At 61.4% G+C, this 18,057-nt stretch overlaps 1 protein-coding gene across 3 annotated transcripts; it reads left to right on the plus strand.

Annotated features, from left to right (window-relative positions):
- Positions 1-683: 683 nt before the first annotated feature.
- Positions 684-17,007, plus strand: U2AF2 (U2 small nuclear RNA auxiliary factor 2). 3 transcript variants are annotated; one of them, XM_068527387.1, is made up of 12 exons: positions 684-903; positions 4,724-4,859; positions 5,472-5,516; positions 5,808-5,911; positions 6,240-6,391; positions 7,735-7,851; positions 8,010-8,148; positions 12,356-12,435; positions 12,514-12,636; positions 12,933-13,031; positions 13,287-13,535; positions 16,733-17,007. In XM_068527387.1, the coding sequence occupies exons 1-12, from the start codon at positions 855-857 to the stop codon at positions 16,865-16,867; spliced, it is 1,428 nt and encodes a 475-aa protein (XP_068383488.1). In that variant the 5' UTR covers positions 684-854; the 3' UTR covers positions 16,868-17,007. The 3 variants fall into 3 exon arrangements, with proteins under 3 accessions (XP_068383488.1, XP_068383487.1, XP_068383489.1); XM_068527388.1 differs by having other exon boundaries at positions 685-903; positions 12,933-13,019; XM_068527386.1 differs by having other exon boundaries at positions 12,356-12,636; positions 12,933-13,019.
- The last annotated feature ends 1,050 nt before the right edge of the window (positions 17,008-18,057 follow it).

The following is an 18,057-nucleotide window of genomic DNA, read 5'->3' on the forward strand; positions in this document are numbered from 1 at the left end:
TCCCCACCGGAGAGCCAGGTGCCGAGAGCCGGGACCCTGCCCCTTCTCCGTTTCCCTTCCCCTGACCCACCTCTCCTCTGTCCTCCCTCCCTTTTCGGTTCCCGGAGCCGGAAGGAGCCGAAGTGCCGACGGAAAAAGCCGAAGCTATCTCCCGTGAGTGAAGTCTTCTCGAAGCGGTGGCGGAAGGAGCCGAAGTTCTCCGAGAGGGGAGGAGGGTGCGCCTGGAATCTCCGGAAAGAGCCGAAGTTTGGAAACGAGCTTAATCTCTGGCTGGGTCCGAGGGCGAGCTCCGGAAACCTTCGGAAAGTGACGAAGTCCGGGACGGTTAGAATTGTCGGAAGTAGCCGGCTGCTTGGACAGGGCCGGCGGAGAAGAGCGGGGAGAATCTGCGCAAGCAGTCAAAGACTGGGACAATTTGAATTTTCGGAAAACGGCGAATTCTTAGAGGGGGTTGGGTGCAGAAGAACGCGAGGATCTACGGAAACATCCGAGCGTTGAAGAGCTCATATCCGAAAAGTTACGAAAACCTGGGAAAGCGGCGAAACCCTCGCTTCGGGTGTTTTCGGAAGCAGCCGTAGCTGCTGCTCCCGACGCTTTTCTTTACGGTCCGGAAATAGCCGACGCGTTTCGGAGCCAGGCCCGGGGGGGAGGGGCACCTCGCGGGCGCGCAGGCGGGGAGAGGGGCGGAGCCGGGGCGGGGCGGGCGGCCCGGGCTTGATTAGGTAGGAGGCGGTGGAGCGCCGGCGGCGGCCGGAAGTAGCCGAAGCAAGCGGCGGAAGTAGCCGAAGCGGCCGGAGCGGGCGCGCGGCAAGGCGAGGCGAGAGCTGCACAGGGCCCTACGCGGCCGCCTCAGCATGTCGGACTTCGACGAGTTCGAGCGGCAGCTCAACGAGAATAAGCAAGGTGAGGGCGCCGGGGGCGCGGGACGGCGGGCGGGGCGGCTCCTGGTTTCCCTCCGTGTCCCCCGCCATTTTCCTCCTTGCTTCCCCCTCCTCTCAGGGCCGCGCGGCGCCCCCCCCCACCAAGTCCCGCGGCGCGCGCCTCGCTCACGTGACCTCCCGGCGTGCCGCCGCGCAGGAGGGGAGGGAGCGGCGGGCGCAGGCCCGGACGCATGCGCTCCTTTTTCCGCGCCCCACGTGGTCCCCGGCAGGCAAGGCGAGCTCGCCGAGTGTCCCCTCGCGGACTTAGGTTTTTCAATCTGGAAAGGAGATTATATAGATTCGGTCTCGCAACCCCTCCTTTTCTCCCGCTGCCTTGGCACTTCCGCTTCCGGCCGGGCCCGCGGCCCGGGTCTCCACGCCCCCTTTGTTCCAAAATGGCCGTTGTGGGCCCCCTTTCACGTGGGCGCGGGCCGGGCCGCGCGGGGGGGGGCGCGTGTAGCACCGCCGCCCTTTGCGCCTAGTCCTGCGGACCGGCCGCCGGTGTCACGCCGGGCCGCTGCCGTGGGGCGCCAGGGTCGGCGCTTGTGGAAGGGGTCGCGTTGTGCGTGCTCTGTGTTCCTCCCGCACGCCTGTACCCCTTCCTCGGGGCTCTGGCTCTCCCGGTGATCACAGTGCGGAATGTTTGCGTCCCATCGCTCCCTAGCTAGAGAGGCAGACCCCACGTCCTGTAGGATCGCAGCTCGGGACTCCTAGACTCAGCCTCGTAAATCTCAGCGTGGAGGGGAGGAGACTGAGGCTGAGCGAGTAGGGGGACCTGGTTCAGTCGGGAGGGTGGGAGGCATGTCCCCCTCGGGTGACGCCGAGTCCAAGCACGGGGCCGTGCTAATGCTGATTACTTTGGGGACCCCAAGAATTTTAGCACTGAGAGAGGCGTTAGATAGTTAACGGGTTTCTCCTGTTTTCTTATTCCGATTTGTGAGGGAGCTTAGGCCGAGGGAAGGTGGTAGGCTTGAGGCTTAAGCTGCCCGTGTTCGGAGGGCTGAATGAGGGGCGCTGGGATTCCCCTTTCGGCCCAGCCTAGAGTGGGGTAGGGGGTGGCTGGATTAGGAGACAAGAAGTCGCGTTTCGGGGTGCCCACGGGGTGTCTGTACGTACGTGATGTACCGCTTAACAGCACAGGCTTTGGAGGTGAGCAGACCTGGGTTCTAGTACCTACTTCGTTGCTTAGTAGCTGTGTGCTTATTTTTGTGTGTGTGGGGGGGTGATCTTTTTTGTTTGTTTTTGTCGTTGGCATGTTGGAATAAACAGGCATGATAGAAATGATAGTTGCAGGTAAACTTTGAGCATGTGTCAGGCGTTTTGCTAAGCTCTTCTGCACAGTTTTTCTAAGTGGATCCTATAACAGCCTGATGAGGCTGAAGTGATTTCCTACCCTTTGCAGAGGAGGAAACAGGCTCAGAAAGTAAAAACTTTCCCACGTTTCAGCTGATCAGAGGCAGAGCTGAGATTAAACGGGGCAACATATGTAAAGTGTGTGGCATGGGGGTTGGCATACGTTAAGTGCCCAATTAGTGATATTTTTTATTGTGAAGTAATTCTTAGTGTAATTTCTTACTTAGGAAGTACAGAGGCAGGTTTTCAGCCCACTCAGAGATGGTGTTAGAGATGGGGAAGGGCAGGGAAAGTCGCTTTCCAAACGTCCTTCTGCCAGGTCCCACACCTGGTGGTACGCATGAGTCTCATTTAAAGAAGAGAAAAATGAGGTGTGGAGGTTTGGTTGCTGTTGCCTGGTTTTATGCAGAAAAGCTGAAACCGATCCTGAGTCTGCCTGGCTGCAAAGCCTGCCTGGCTGCAAAGTCTGCCTGGCTGCAAAGCCATGTTCCGCTAGGCTGGACAGCCAAGTGGAACTGATGGAGCCTTCCTTGGGGCACTTGCAGGTGTGCTGCCTGTTCTCCCTGAGTGTCCCCGCTGGCACTGGGAGGCCAGGCCCTCAGCCGGGGCACATCCCTTGGGTTGGTGGAGTTGTTCCCACAGCAAGGTGGCCACAGCATTTTGAGCAACCGTAGCTCCCTTTTCTGTTCTGATCTGTGCTGTATCAGTGGGTGTGTTGGGGGCGGGTGTTACTCTTGCCTCAGGGGGAAGCTTTGCCCATGTGTTGCTTTGCCCATGGGTCTTCGTGCCTGTGGGTCTTTGTCTCTGCGGTCCCGCTTCCTCCAAGTGTCAGTCTGCGTCTCCAGGGAATTAATTTCCTTTTCTGTGTCCCAGGCACCCAGCAGGTGCCACTGCTTCCTCTGTGTTCGTCGCTCTCTCCCTGCTTGTCTGTTTTAGAGCCTAAGCCACAGGAAAGGATCTCCTGCTCACAGCCTGCTCATCTCACAAGTGTGGAGCCAGAGGCCCAAAGCCTCTGGCCAGGGCTCCTCTCCGGGCCCAGTGCCATGACTCTGCTTACCTCTGGCTTCACACTGCTTGCCCGTTCCCTCGTGTCCCCTCCAGGTGCCAGTTTTCAGTTTATTTTTTATGTTTAGTCTTTTCATCTTAAAGGAGGCAATCCCATTGTCGTTAGTGGTTCCAGGTCCTAGAGTGTTTTAGGAGTGTTGTCCGCTGCTTAGGTGCCTTAGCTGACATTTCAGGGTTCACATTCAGGCTTCACCATTTCCATGCTTTTTGGCCATGGGCAAGTCACGTGCTCTCCCTGCGCCTTAGGTTTCTCATCTCTTAAGTGAGCAAAGGCCCCCTCCCTAGTGTTTTCCCAAAGTAACAGCAAGGATCGAGTGCAAGTAAACCGAGCACAGAATATGGTTTTAGGTGGCATCCCAACGTTTTCTACAACGTTTTTTCCTTTTTAAGGTGCAGGTTTATCCTGTTGTAGTGAAGTCCATGGCATTCTCTTATTATCTCTATCGGCACCCCCCCCCCCAGACACGTGGTAAAGTTAACACGTGTTTGAGGGGTAGTCGAGGGTAGTTGAAGAATCGGTGGCGTCTTTGAACCGAGGAAATAGAGTGCAAACAGCGTGGTGCAGGAGCTGCACCTCCTTCAGAGGGGGAGAGGTCTGCTGGGAGCCGAGGTTTCTGTGCTTTGCTGGCAAGGCTGTGCTCTGTTCCTAGGCGCCGCCCCCAAGGCGAGCGGGGCGGGGGGGTGGGGGTGGGGTGGGGAGGTTGAAGGCGCCAAGGGGAGCTCTGGAGAAAGCCCCCGCCCCAACTCTTGCTGTCCTTGGCTCTGAGGGAGTGTGGGGATGGGGGGTAGTGGGCGGGCACCTCTCCCCCCAGATTCTGAAAGACACGCCTTCCTGGAGGAGGGTGTCCTGCATTGTTCAGCTGGTGGGGTGGGGTGGGTTGGGTTTCCCTGCTTCTCGGTGAAGCGGGTCCTGCCTGGCACCTGACCCCGGGGCCTGATGGTGGGGCTGTGGGGGCCAGCTGGTTGAGGAGGTCTCCTGAGGGGTTGCTGGGTCCCTTCAGGAAAACATCATTGGGTCTCTTGATTCCCCAGCCTCTAGCCCTGCCCCTCTCAGGGACGACCCTGGGGTCAGGCCCCTCAGCCCTCGAGGGGGACCAGGAGCCAGCCTCCTCTGTCTTCTCTGGCTCCCCAGCTCCTCCTGAGCGTCCTCAGGTACCTTACACCCCGGGGGCACTTCCAGGCCCTGTCCCCTCAGGTAACCAGCTCCCGCCCCGGTCCCCAGGGTCTTTGGACTCGCGTGTGGACCCAGGAAGCCTGCTCTCCCTTCCTCCATCGAGCCCCTTCCCCGTGGGGGTGGCCTCCCTGGGGCTGGGGCGAAGCCACCAGTGCGCGGGTGGGCCGGGCCGCGGCCTCCCTCAGCTCATCCTCCCCCCCGCCTTGCCCAGAGCGTGACAAGGAGAACCGGCACCGGAAGCGCAGCCACAGCCGCTCTCGAAGCCGGGACCGCAAGCGCCGCAGCCGCAGCCGGGACCGGCGCAACCGGGACCAGCGCAGCGCCTCCCGGGACAGGCGGCGCCGAAGGTACCAGGGCGGGGAGCGGGCGGCTGCGTCCGGGGCTCCGGGGCTCCTCTCCGCGCGGACCTGGGGGAGGCGCTGCTGCTCGTCTGTCTGCATCAGTTTCTTCCCTGTTCCTGGGGTTTCCTTCCGTTGCTGGTGGGTCGCTGGTGCGGCAGGTTCTTTAGCTCCAGGGCGAGTCTGGTGACAGGGAGCCGCTGTCTGTCCCTTGGTGAGGGGCTCCCTCCCCTTCCCGGCCCTCTTGTGCCCACTGTGCGGGTCTCCGGGGTGCCGCCCTGGGAGGGGTCGGCGGTTTCCGCTCTAACGCCTCTTCCCTCCCCAGGCTCCCCTCTGTCCTCTCTGCCCCTTGGGTGAGGAAGGGCGGGATAGGTGGAAGTCCTGCCTCCTCCCACCTCAGTCTCTCCAGCTAGAAAGTGGTCTGTCTGGCCCTTCCTCCCTTCCTCTTGCTTGGGGGTGGGGGGCGTGGGGGAAATGGCAGGGCCGAGGGGGTTTGCTCGCTGCTCGTTCACCTCGGCCCTGCCCCAGCCCTGGGGCTCAGCGACCTTGGGGGGTGTGGTGTGTGGGGAAGACGAGGGTCCCCAGTCACCCCTCCCCACACCTTTCCCTCCCACCCCCCAGCAAACCTTTGACCAGAGGCGCTAAAGAGGAGCACGGTGGATTGATGTGAGCTTCTCTTCCTGCCCCTTCCACCCTGACGTCCGTTCCCTTCGCCTCCCTCCCCGCTGTGCCCCCTGCCCTGTCCTCGTCCAGCCCCGGCCCGAGCACTGGGGAGAGCCCACCTGCCTTGCAATAGCACCCTCCCCGGGCCTGGGCACGGCCCTGAGCCGGATCCTCTCCTTCCTGGAGAGAGCCGAGCTGGGCGGGGGAGCCGAGGGGAACCTTGGGGGACTTGCAGGCCCACCTTTGGTCAGACTGAGGTCGCCCTGCCCCGCTCTCCCCTCCCCCCTCCCCCAGTCGTTCCCCCCGCCACGAGAAGAAGAAGAAGGTCCGTAAATATTGGGACGTGCCACCGCCCGGCTTCGAGCACATCACCCCCATGCAGTACAAGGCCATGCAAGGTAGGCTCTGGCCGCCGCCCCGCACCTGCGGGTCCTCTGGCCCCCTCACCCTCTCGTGAGCTGGAGTGGTTGTATACTGGGGTGGTCAGGAAGCAGAGCCTCGGTGTTGTGGGGGTGGCGGATGGGGTTTGCACCCTGGGTTTTCTGGCCTCTGCCTCTTGAAGTCCCTTGACAACAGCCCCTACTGTTGAAGTTGACAGCGGGGATGAAGCTGTCAGCAGACCTGGTTTCGCAGAGGCGGTGGTTGCCCGTGGCCGGGAGGGCGCTGCTGCTGCGCCGGTCCACGGGCGCCCTGCCGTCCTCTCATCCCCGTCTCTTCCTTTTGAAGCTGCCGGTCAGATTCCAGCCACCGCCCTTCTCCCCACCATGACCCCTGACGGTCTGGCTGTGACCCCGACGCCGGTGCCCGTGGTCGGTAGCCAGATGACCAGACAGGCCCGGCGCCTCTATGTGGGCAACATCCCCTTCGGCATCACTGAGGTACTGCCTTCCCCCTGCCCTCCCCCTGCCCCTACCTCTCCCTGTCCCCCAACCTGTGCCTCCCCTTCCCTCCATTCCGTCCCCCAACCTGCACGGGTGAGACTCTGCTCCTGCAAGACCCCCCGGCCCCCTCCCAGACGGACCGATGGAGTTGAGCCAGCCAGGGGCCGGGCTGGGGGTGGCCCTCTCCCTCCCTCCTTTCCCTCTCCCGTCTCCCTTTCCCAATCTCCTCCAGCAACCCAGAGAGCAGGCACACACGTAACGTACCTACGAATCCACGAATCCGAATCCGTGTGGAGAGAGACAGAGAGGGAGACTCGGACACGCACACGTGCACATGCACACGCACACGCACGCTCCCCCTCAGTGTTTCTGACACGCCTCTTGTTCTCTGCCGCCTGTGTCCCCCATCCTCTCCCCACATCCCTCCCATGGTCGCTGTTCTTTTATTTTTGATCGCCCCGACCTCCCCCCACCTTCCCCACCGCTCCTCTCCCCTTCCCCTCTCCCCCACCCCTTCCCGTGGCACCCCCTGAGAATCCCGAGATCAAAGAGTTGTTTCCATTTCTCTTTAAAGTGAAATATTGTGGGGCTGAGATCCCTCGTAGCAACAAAAAGTTTGCTACCGTCGTCGAAGGCAAGTAAGGTCCATTCTGACTTTCTCAACCTGCACTTTGCTACATTTGATAAACCAGCCCCCGGACTCCAGGGCCAGATTCCTCCACATCACTCTTTTCTCCTCCCCTCCCGCCCGCCCTTCCTCCCCGACCCTCTGCCCTGCGCTCCCCTCGTCCCGCCCTCTTTCCTCCATCCCTTTGCTTCTCTCTCTCTCCCTCTCTCCCTCTCTCCCTCTCTCTCTCTCTCTCTCTCTCTCTCACTCGGGTTTTCTCTGTGTTATGCCTACTGCTGCTTTTCCACTTTCCTGCCGTTTCTCTCTTGCTGTCGCCATTGGATGTTTCTTTTTCTCACATGTTGTCTTTCCTTGTTCTCTGTTTCATGTTTTTTTTGCCTCTCCCTGTTGTTTGCCGCATCTTTCTTGAGCAATCTTTCTCTTTCCCCCTGGTTGGGGCCCCATGGCTCTCTCCACACCTCCTGTCCCGCCTCCTGGCCCCTGGCTGTTTCCTGCTGCTGCCTCCCCCCCACTTTCTCGATCTTTCTCCTGCTTTTGTTCCTACTGTTGATCTCTATGCCCCCACCCATATTCCACTGTTCCCTTCCCTCCCCCTGCCCCCCCTTCCCTCTCCCCTTACCCCCAAACCCCTCTGTGTCTCCCTCTCTCACCCTTCCCCTCCTCTCTCCACCTCCCTTCCCCTGCCCCCCCCTGTCTCCTCTTCCCTCTGCAGGAGGCCATGATGGATTTCTTCAACGCCCAGATGCGCCTGGGGGGGCTGACGCAGGCCCCTGGCAACCCCGTCTTGGCAGTGCAGATTAACCAGGACAAGAACTTTGCCTTCTTAGAGGTGAGCCGGGCATGTGGTGGGGTCAGGCCCAGCCCTTGTTCCCACTGGGTCCTTCTGCAGTCCGTTCTCTACCAGGTTGCTGTCCCAGAGCCCTCGGGGGTTGGGGGGCAGGCTGGCCACTCACCCTGTCCCTCACCACCTCCTTTCCTTTCCTTCAGTTCCGCTCAGTGGACGAGACCACGCAGGCCATGGCCTTTGACGGCATCATCTTCCAGGGCCAGTCACTGAAGATCCGCAGGCCTCACGACTACCAGCCCCTGCCTGGCATGTCGGAGAACCCCTCTGTCTATGTGCCTGGTGAGCGGGGGTCTTGCCCACCTTTCCCTCCGTAGGCCAGCTGGAGCTAACGGGGAAGCAGCGCGAGTGCTTCAGAGGGGATGCGTCATCTCATCCGGCCCCTGAACTTGTGAGAGTTGGGCGTCTCCCTGTTTGCAGAGGTGGCACCCAGCGCCCAGAGAGGGTGAGCTGTGGTCTGCTTGAGGACTCACAGCTTGTAAGTGGCGGAGCCAGGGCCAGACCGAAGGTGTTGTGGGCAGTGAGAGGCCCCTGCCCTGGACCGCGGGGTCAGTACGAGCGTGGGTGAGCCTGTGTGGATGGGCAGGTGGTCAGTAGAGCTCCTGGTGCGGGGTCTGATGTGGATTTTCCGTCGACCCCTGTGCTCCGGGCCAGCCTCCGCAGCCGTGTTCAGCACCATCTCGGGTTGGTAGGTAACATAGCAGACCTGGGGTCGGCAGAACTTTCTTCTGTGAAGGGCCAGAGGGTGACCGTGTTTTGCTCTGCAGGCCGCGGGGTCTCTGTTGGAACTACCCTGCAGTTGTAGCAGGAGAGCAGCCATGCGTGCTCCCTAAGCCAGTGGGTGTGCTTGTGTCCCGTAGGCCTTAACGTCCGTGGACCCTGATGTTTGGGTGCCGTGTAACGGTCACATGTTGTAAAACAACCTTTCAGAAAGCCTGCGGGCTGTACAGAAACAAGAAGCGGGCTGGACTTGGCCTGCAGGCTGCTTGCTGACCCCTGTGGTTGACTGCCGGGTGGAAGTGAGGATTTGGGCCTGTGAGGGGCCCTGTTGGGGGCCGGGAATGCTGTGGGGTTGGAGGGGCCGGTGCTGCGGTAGCCGAGCTGGGGGCCCGGCTCTCGGGCAAAGGCGGGGTGAGCAGCGGGTGCTCTGGGTGTGGGGCCGTGAGCCGCACCCTGGGGGGCTGAGAACGTGGGCTTCTGCTGCCTGAGGCTTCACGCTGAAGGACACCTTTTGGAAACTGAGTCGGCTCTTCACTTTGTGAAATGGGGGATGTGGAGTCCAGAGAGGGCAGCACCTTGCGACTCAGGGCTGGGTCCCCGGCTCATCCCCGGTGTTTCCCACCGTACCAGTTGGGGTAAATTCAGCACATCTCTCTAACTTACAAAAAAACTTGAGAAGTTGCTGACTTTCTGGCGCTTTACGTGCACGTATGTCTGTGGGGCCACCTCCCAGATCAAGCCACGGAACGTTCCTTCGTGTCTCTTTCCAGTGAATTCCCTGGGTTTTAACTCATTCCTATTTACACAGGAGCCCACTGCTTCCCCTGCTTCCTGGGCCAGCACAGTCCCAAGTGTGCCCCGTGGATCAGGTGTTCGTCATCGTGACTGTCCTGTAGTACAGGGTCGGCAAGTGACAACTAGGGGCCAGATCTTTAAGATCTGTCGGCACGTAGTCCCTCGCGCCGGCGCGTGGTTTGAGCTGCTTTCGCGCTGCGGTGGCCCTCGACTCCTGCAGTAGGTGCTGGGGCGCCCTCTCACCGAGGAGGGCAGTGAGGCCGGCGGCGAGCAGTGACGTGCGCGGAGGCGTGATTGCTGGGACCCTGCGTGGTGCAGCTTGACCGCAGAGTCTGCCTCGCCGTCTCCCGTGCTGCCCCACCCGTCGCCTCTCGCCTGTGGAACCGGAGGCATCGCAGAGGCGGGGACAGTGCTGCGTCGCAGGCTCTGTTACTACGGCTGACGTCCGCTCTGGGGTTTACCTCCCCAGGGAGGCCGGGGGTCCAGCTGGGCGAGTCTGTTCCTTCCGGGGGTGCCGGGGGTGGCAGGAAAAGTGATGGTGGCTGCAGGTTAAACGTCCTCTGCAGCAGAGGTCACGTTTTCGATCTCTCGTTCTACTCCAACAAAACAGTCAACTTTATGATTAAAGGGGAGAGGCATTTGATAAAATTCGACAGACATGCTTGGTTGGAAAAGAAACAATGTAGGAACCTGGAAGGTAACTTTCTTATCTTGGTGAAAGGGGATTGACCTGAAACTGTAAACGTACGTTGTCTGCAGCGGTGAGACCTTAACTGCGCTCCCTGACCTCAGGCCTGACTGTGCAGTGGGGCCCTAAAGACGAGATGGAAACTGGGAGCAGGAAGGCACAACATCTTTGAATTTGTGAATTTAGCTTCACCCTGAGCGCCCGCGCTGGATCGGGCTCACCCCTCGGTTCAGGGGCGCGTCTGATTCTGCCTCCGGAGGCCCCTGCCTGTGGGGCTTCCTCCGCTCCCCCAGGAGGATCCTACGAGGCAGCGCCGGGGGTGCCAGGGGTGCCAGGGGCACAGCGGTGCACGAGGTGGTCACGGTCCTCCCGCCGAGGGGCAAGTGACGCTGCAGGTATGAGAAAGGATTGCTTGGCCTCTGGGGGTCCAGGGCAGCCTTGCGGGGGCTGGTGAGGTTCTGGAGCTGAAGGGGAGAGGGAGCCCCCGTGGAAGAGAACAGGTGCGTGAAGCAGGGCGGCGCCCAGAGCGTGCCGTCAGGAGATGAGCTGCTGGGGGCTTTGACTTCGGGCGTCAGCACTGGCCTGGGTTCCCCGTTTATATCGTGCTTTCCTGGTCGTGCGACCTGGAACAGGCCCTTCTCCCTGGCAGAAGCGCACGAGCACGGAGGGGCTGTGGTTGCCGCAGTGCCGGCCCGCTGCTCGCTCGTGCTGGCGCGGCCTGGCCTTCGTGGGGCGGCGAGCCCGGCCGCCACCCGCGTCCAGTGCTCGTGGGGCTCCGTCGTGCTCATGCACACGCTCGGGGGGGTGCGAGCTTCTCCCCGTTCCACAGAGGAGGCCACTGAGGCCCAGAGGGGCCTCGCTCGGTGCCATTCCCCAGATGGGAGCCCAGGGAGCCCGTCTCCGGTGCCCTCGGTGCCGTGTGCTTCCCTGGAAGGGTGTGTGTGTGGGGCAGGTTCCAGCCCCGGCTCTGCCACTCTGGAGTCTTGTATCCGCAGCCCGTGTCCTGTGACGGCACCCTTGCAGAGCCCTTCGCTCCCTGAGAGCTGCCTGTGAAGTTGGGGTCCCCGGAGTGTGTGACCTCAGGTGGTACCTGCTCCCTGTGCCTCAGTCTTCTCCCGTCGTGCTGTGGGTAGGGGTGGGAGAGCGTGAAGCGAATGGCTGGAAGGAGTTCGGCCAGGGGTGCCCGGTGTGGAGTGCTCGGTCCGTGGCCCCGGCTCCCAGACGCTGCCGCGCATCCCTCCTTGCCCAGGCCGGTCTCAGGGGATCGCGTGCCCCACCCGGACGGGGCTGGGCTCTGGCGGCCATTGGAGCGGAGGGGCCGGACTGGTGGGATGGTGGTGGGAGAGGGAGCCCTTCTGCGGGCACAGAGGCAGCGTCTGAGGCCCTTTCCCGTCCCCCGTGTCACCCGCTCCTCCCCAAGGTCAGGAGGAGGTGGAGCGGGGCCACCTGGTGCTGGAATGCGGAGGAAGGCGAGGTGGTGCGTCTGGCAGTAGTGGGCCTTGAACTCAAAGTCAGGAGCAGGTCCGGCCGGGTGGGCGGTGGTCCACGTTTCTATCCTCTTTGTGTCCGGCCGGCGTTCTGGAGTTCTGTGTAGCTTACGCCCTGTGGCGAGGCTCCAGGGGTTGAAGGACAACGTTTTGGAAGCCTGCGAGACGTTGGGCTGAGTCCTGGCAGGCGCCTGAGTCAGACGCTCAGCGGAGAGGGCAGGATTGGGGTGGAAGCACGGTGCTCGTAAAACCCGCTTGGCTGATGTGGCCCCCGCCTTGCCAGGGCGCTGAGTGAGCCGGGCGCGTCCCAGCCCTCACGGACACCGAACGGCAGACTCCTCCGAGGTCACCTGTGACTGAGGCCAGAGAGCGGCTAGGGACACCTGTGGCTGCGCAGAGCGCAGGCCCACGGGGAGAGGGCGTGGAGGCTTCCTGGGGAGGCCTGGTCTCAGCAGAGGCAGGTGGAGGGAGGGCTCTGAGTGAAGGCTTGAGGATGAAGGAGAGGCTGTGTATCCCCACGATGCCTCTCCAGCAGGCCGAGAGCCGAGGGAACCTGCCCAGGTGACGCAGCAGCATGGGGTGTGAGCTCCTGTCTCTGACCCCAGGGCCCCGATGTGCCGCCGTGCTGGGGTCGCTCTGCGTCCCGAAGAGTGCTGCCGGGGCGCGCCTCCGAGGAGGGGCTGGGGCGGGCGCGTGGGTGGGAGGGACGCGGCCTGACGGGGGCTGCAGACGTCCGCCAGGGTCTGTGAAACGACCTGGTGCTGGGACTCACGGTCTGTCTGCTCCCTTCTCCCCCCAGGAGTCGTGTCCACTGTGGTCCCAGACTCTGCCCACAAGCTGTTCATCGGGGGCTTACCCAACTACCTGAATGACGACCAGGTAGACCCTTCGTCTCCTCCCGCCCCTCCCCCGTCACGGCCTTCGTCCACACTCTCATGGCGTCTTGGCCTGCCACAGGTAAAAGAGCTGTTGACATCGTTTGGGCCTCTCAAGGCCTTCAACCTGGTTAAGGACAGTGCCACGGGGCTCTCCAAGGGCTACGCCTTCTGTGAGTACGTGGACATCAACGTCACAGACCAGGTGAGCCCTGGGCCCTGCGCTGGCGTGTCCGTCCCCGCCCCTGCCCTGCTCTGTACCCACGCTGAGGTCTCCCTCACTCAGGATGGGCGGGAGGAGGCCAGCCCGGAGCAGGACCGGGCGTGGGGGCCCCTTTCCCTCGGTTCTAGCCCTTGCCAAGCTCTCACCCCTTTGCCTTGCCCTCTCCCCTACCAGTGCCCGGCTCTGGGGTAGTGGGGCTTGCGGGGAGGTGTCAGGCTCCTGGCCTCTGACCTGTACCTCTCTCCTGCGTGCCCCCATCCCGCGTTCTCCAAACGCAGGCCATCGCGGGGCTGAACGGGATGCAGCTGGGGGATAAGAAGCTGCTTGTCCAGAGGGCAAGCGTGGGAGCCAAGAATGCCACGCTGGTGAGCCCCCCGGCACGTCATCTTCCATTGGCTAGGGGACATCTGGGGGTGGGGGGTGGGAAGGGGCCGGGGGGCGTGCCGGGTGGGCCGTCCTAAGCTCTGCCCCTGGCTTTCCTGGCCAGTGCTGGGAGGGGGTGTCTGGGTCTTCAAGGGCAGAGCAGGGTCTTTCCCTGGGATGGCGTCTGGGGGGAGGGCTTGGGGGCAGTGGGCATGGAGGGGGTGAGGGCGGAGCTGCCCCGTGACGCCCCTGCCCTTGCTGCCCCACAGAGTACCATCAACCAGACCCCCGTGACCTTGCAAGTGCCTGGCCTGATGAGCTCCCAGGTGCAGATGGGTGGTCACCCGACTGAGGTCCTGTGCCTCATGAACATGGTCCTGCCCGAGGAGCTGCTGGACGACGAGGAGTACGAGGAGATCGTGGAGGACGTGCGTGACGAGTGCAGCAAGTACGGGCTCGTCAAGTCCATCGAGATCCCCCGGCCCGTGGACGGCGTGGAGGTGCCCGGCTGCGGAAAGGTGCGTGGGAGCGCGCGTGTGCGCGAGGGTGCTCTCGTGAGCGTCCCCTGCCCCCCCCCCCCCACGTGTGCGGGCACACACGCACACCCACACCCTGCTCTGACCCAGAGAGAGCGGGGCGTGTGGGGGCCCGGGCCTGCGGCGAGAGGCAGCGGGCGTGCTGTGCCGCCGTGGCTGAGGACTTGCCTCTTGCCTCTGTGTCGAAGCAGCTTTGGTTCAGCACCTGGGTTTCCTGTGACCTTGGGCAAGTGGTTTGGCCTTGTCTATGGAGGGGGGAGAAAAGTGCTAAGAATAGTCCCCAAAGCAGCAAACCCACCTGTGTCTTCGGCTGCCAAGTACTCTGCCGAGCTCGCCTGTGTCGACCCTGAGCTCTCACAGCAGCTCCGAGCCCTTCCCCACAGTTAGGTTTCTGATGTTTCTGGGGTCTGATCCTGAGCTCACTGAGTCACGTGGCCTCTGGCACTGTGCCAGGCGCCAGCATCTCACGCCCCGCCTCGGGATGCCTGGAGCGTGTGTGGCTGCTCGCGCGCGGGTCAGCGGGACGCCACGTTCAGAGACAGCACGTGTGGTGCCTCCGGTGGTGGCTGGGAGGGGAGCGGCGTCGCCCGGGGCCCTGTGTTCCGGTGGGAAGGTCGGGAGCTGGTGAAGCCCGAGCGACCCCAGCCCAGGTGGGGTCCTGGCAAGGGGCAGCGAGGTGGCTGGTGTAGCCGGAGGGGGTGAAGCGGAGAGCAGCGGGGCCACGTGGGTCCTAGGAAGCACGCTGGCTGTTCTTCCGAGTGAGGGTGTGGGGAGCCTTCGCGAGGCCCTAAACGTGGGGAGCACCTGGCACGTAGGGGTGGCCCCTTAGAGCGGGGGGTGGGGGGGCGTGGGCACGGAGTGCAAAGCAGAGCTGGGAATTTGGAGGGGCGGGGGGCGACAGCCGTGTGATGTTTGGAGCTTTGGGAACTAACAGCTTGTGGTCATCTGGGTGAAAGACGGTGACCTGAGTCAGAGCAGGGGCAGGAGGATGGAGAGAAGTCAGTGGCGGTGAATGCCGGCGCGACCCTGGTGGCTGATCTGGGTGTGCCCGGGGAGGGGGGGAGGAGCCAGTGAGATGCTCAGCCTTCTGGCTCTGGTGACCTGGCAGAGATGGCAGGTGAGAAGCAGGGGACATGAGCAGGTCTGGGGGGAGGGGACGATGGTCAGTGTTGGGGGGCTGGCTTTGAGGTCCTGAGACCCCAGCAGAGATGTTGCGGGGAGCAGTGGGCTGGACAGAGCTGCTTCCAAGTGTGAGGTCTGGTAGGCACCCTGATGCCTGTTCAGCTGTCAGGCTGGACAGACTTGCCGGGGAGCAGTGGAAAAGCATCGCGGGTGGGGGCAGAGCGGGGTGGGGCGGGGGCAGGAGGGCAGGGTGGGCCGCACTGGGCTTGGCCTGCGCTCCTACCTGCCCCTAACTGCTGCGCTGGAGACACCCCGTCCTTGACGGGTCAGTCTCCTTAGTGCGGTCGTGGCTCGAGAGAGGAGAGCCTGGAGGCTGCCTGGGGGCTGAGGACGTGTTTGTGGGGGACTAATTGAAAGACCCAGCCTGGTCTCAGGCATCAGTCTACGTGATTCGTCTTTAAACTTTATTATCGTTCTTTTCAAACATTAAGAGTAGAGAGGAACCGTCATAGCGAAAGAGTAAGGTTGTAGTATAATGTTTTGTTTTAAATCAATCAATTAATTAATTAATTTTTGGCTGTGTTGGGTCTTCGTTTCTGTGCGAGGGCTTTCTCTAGCTGCGGCGAGCGGGGGCCACTCTTCATCGCAGTGCGCGGGCCTCTATCGCGGCCTCTCGTTGCAGAGCACAGGCTCCAGACGCGCAGGCTCAGTAGTTGTGGCGCACGGGCCTAGTTGCTCCGCGGCATGTGGGATCTTCCCAGACCGGGGCTCGAACCCGTGTCCCATGCATTGGCAGGCAGATTCTCAACCGCTGCGCCACCAGGGAAGCCCTAGTATAATGTTTTTAAAGTCGTATTCTAGTATGTGTAGCAGTGTCTTAGTGGCCCGTCGCCCAGCTTCAGGTTAACCAATATCTTACCATTCTTGATTTCTATATTCAGCTTCCCATCCCCTTTTTTTCTTTCTTTTTTTTTTTTTTTGCTGAAACAAGATGTATCTTCATATATCACTTAAGTACAGTTCTCCATCTGAACTCCTGGTGTCTTGGGCCTGGTCACTCTTGCTTTGGGGCCTGTGCTGTGTGCTGTGGGATGTTTAGCCCCATCCCAGCTTCCACCCACTAGATGCCAGTAGTGTTACTCATGCCTTTGTGACAATGAAAAATCATCTCTCGACATTGCCAGATGTCCGCTGGGGACACATTCACCTTGGTTGAGAACTACTGCTATAAACAGATGACTTCAAAAAATTATTTTAACGAAACCATACAGTACCATTAGTACGTTAGCAAAATTACCATTAGTATCTGTCTACCCAAGCCATGTTCCGATTGCCCTTACTGTCTCAAAAATGTCTTTTCACAGTTGCTTTGATCAAAATAAGGAACCCTGCAGTTTGGTTTCAAACGTCCTTACAATTTATCGATTTTGTCACCTCTTCTTGTTTTGCTTTGCAAGCCGTTTTGCTTGTTGAGGCATTAGGGGGCATGTTTTATAGAACTCCGCATGTCCTGAGTTAGGCTGGTTATATCCACCCCTCCCTCCACTTCTGTAACTGGTGGTTCAAGCAAGATGAGAAGCTTGAGCAGAACAAGGTTCAGGTTTTTTTTTTTTTTTTTTTTTTTTTTTTTTTGAATCAACCTGGGTTTGAATACTAATTTGTCAGCTTTCCTTACTTCATCCCTTGTCTGGGGGAGACACCCATGGCCCTTGGGGTGGCTGGGGGAGCACCCAGCATGGTGCCTGGTGCAGGGGAGACACTCAGCACAAGTGACCAGTCTCCTTGAGCTCACCCCTGTCCCCTGCCCTTTGGGGCTGTTGACTTGAGCTTCCTCTGCTCATTCTCCATGCCTCTGCATGTTTCTGTCTTCTGTCATTCTTTGATCCTGGGGTGCTGGAGGATGTTTGGTAAACCTCTCTCCCTAAGCTCTCTCCCTCTCTCTCCCTCCCGCGGAGTTCTGGGTTTGGGTAGATGCTGGCTGGTTGCTGTGAGTGAACCGGCGCATCCTTGGAGGCCGGGAGGCCTTGGTCTTCACAACCTGCGTCTTGTTCCCACAGATCTTCGTGGAGTTCACCTCTGTGTTTGACTGCCAGAAAGCCATGCAGGGCCTGACGGGTCGCAAGTTCGCCAACAGAGTGGTTGTCACAAAATACTGTGACCCCGACTCTTACCACCGCCGGGACTTCTGGTAGAGGCGGCGGGGGAGGGCAGGGGCAGGGCTGGCTGGGGCTTCTCCCCTCCAGCTCCCCCTCTTTTCCCCCTCTGAAGACGATGGGCAGAGGAGTGACAGCCGAATGACAGCCGGCAGCAACTGGAATGGCAGCGATTAAGGGTCGGGGGGGGGGGGGGTGGGGATTTGGGGCGGGGAGGGGACGGGGGAAGTGGGCACACAGACCCACACAGACACATGCACCCACAGACACAGAGGGAAGGGGTGGGGAGGGGGTGCACAGCAGGGCGGGGTCAGACCCCCACTGCCCCTCCCCGGAAGTCTCTCCTCCCTGATGCCCCCTTTATCTCCCCTTTCCCACCGTAGAAACATAGCGTGTTTATATTTTATGGCCAAACTATTTTGAATTTTGTTGTCCGGCCCCGATACCCTGCCCTCTCTCCTTTCAGGACCACAGCTCCTGTCCTTTTGGCCTCTGGTCCTCTCCCCGGTGTCCTCCCTGGTTTCTTACATAGTTGATTCTCTACTCTTTAGTCTCCCCAGACCTGCCCCCCACCCCGTGGCCCCTGGCCCTCTCCTACTCTCTGTGGCAGTTTCATATTTGCTAAGACGAATTTGCTCATTAAACATTTTGTTGTATTTTACTTTATGGAGCTGCTCTGTGTCCGGTGTGTGTAACCCCCTCCTCTCCAGTTCTCAGGGGTTCCCTTGGCCCCAGGCTGAAGCTCGGCCCTGGGAGGCCCAGCTGTCCGCACTGTCGACCTGGCACGGGCACCCGTGCCCTTGGCACACCCGAGGTGGCACACCCCGCCTGCGTGGCCTGCTGCTCTAGGACGGGCGTAGGGCGTGGCCCCGGGGAGGAGGGTGCAGTGGACGGTCCCCCGCATGAAGTGGGGAGGGGGGCATCCGGCTGGCCTTGTGGGCCCAGGAGTTCAGATCATCCCAAGGCACCGCGGTGGGGCGTGGTCTAGCGGGCCTGGGGCTACCGCGCGGGGGGCGGTCTGGGGACGACGACGCGGTTTCTTCGCCTTCGGCTGAGCTCGCTGGCCGACCCCTCGCTGCGCCCCGCCTCTCCGTGCGCGTCCCCGGGGTTTCGCGGAGGCGGGCGGAAATGAGGCAAGTGCCTCCTGGCGACGGCTCCCGCGCGCCGGAAGTGACGGCACGCGGGAGAGCGTGTCCTCGGAAGTAGCCACTGCGCAGGCTCGCCGCAGA

Source organism: Eschrichtius robustus, chromosome 19, assembly GCF_028021215.1.
Source record: "Eschrichtius robustus isolate mEscRob2 chromosome 19, mEscRob2.pri, whole genome shotgun sequence".
In the NCBI taxonomy this organism is placed as follows: Eukaryota; Metazoa; Chordata; class Mammalia; order Artiodactyla; family Eschrichtiidae; genus Eschrichtius; species Eschrichtius robustus.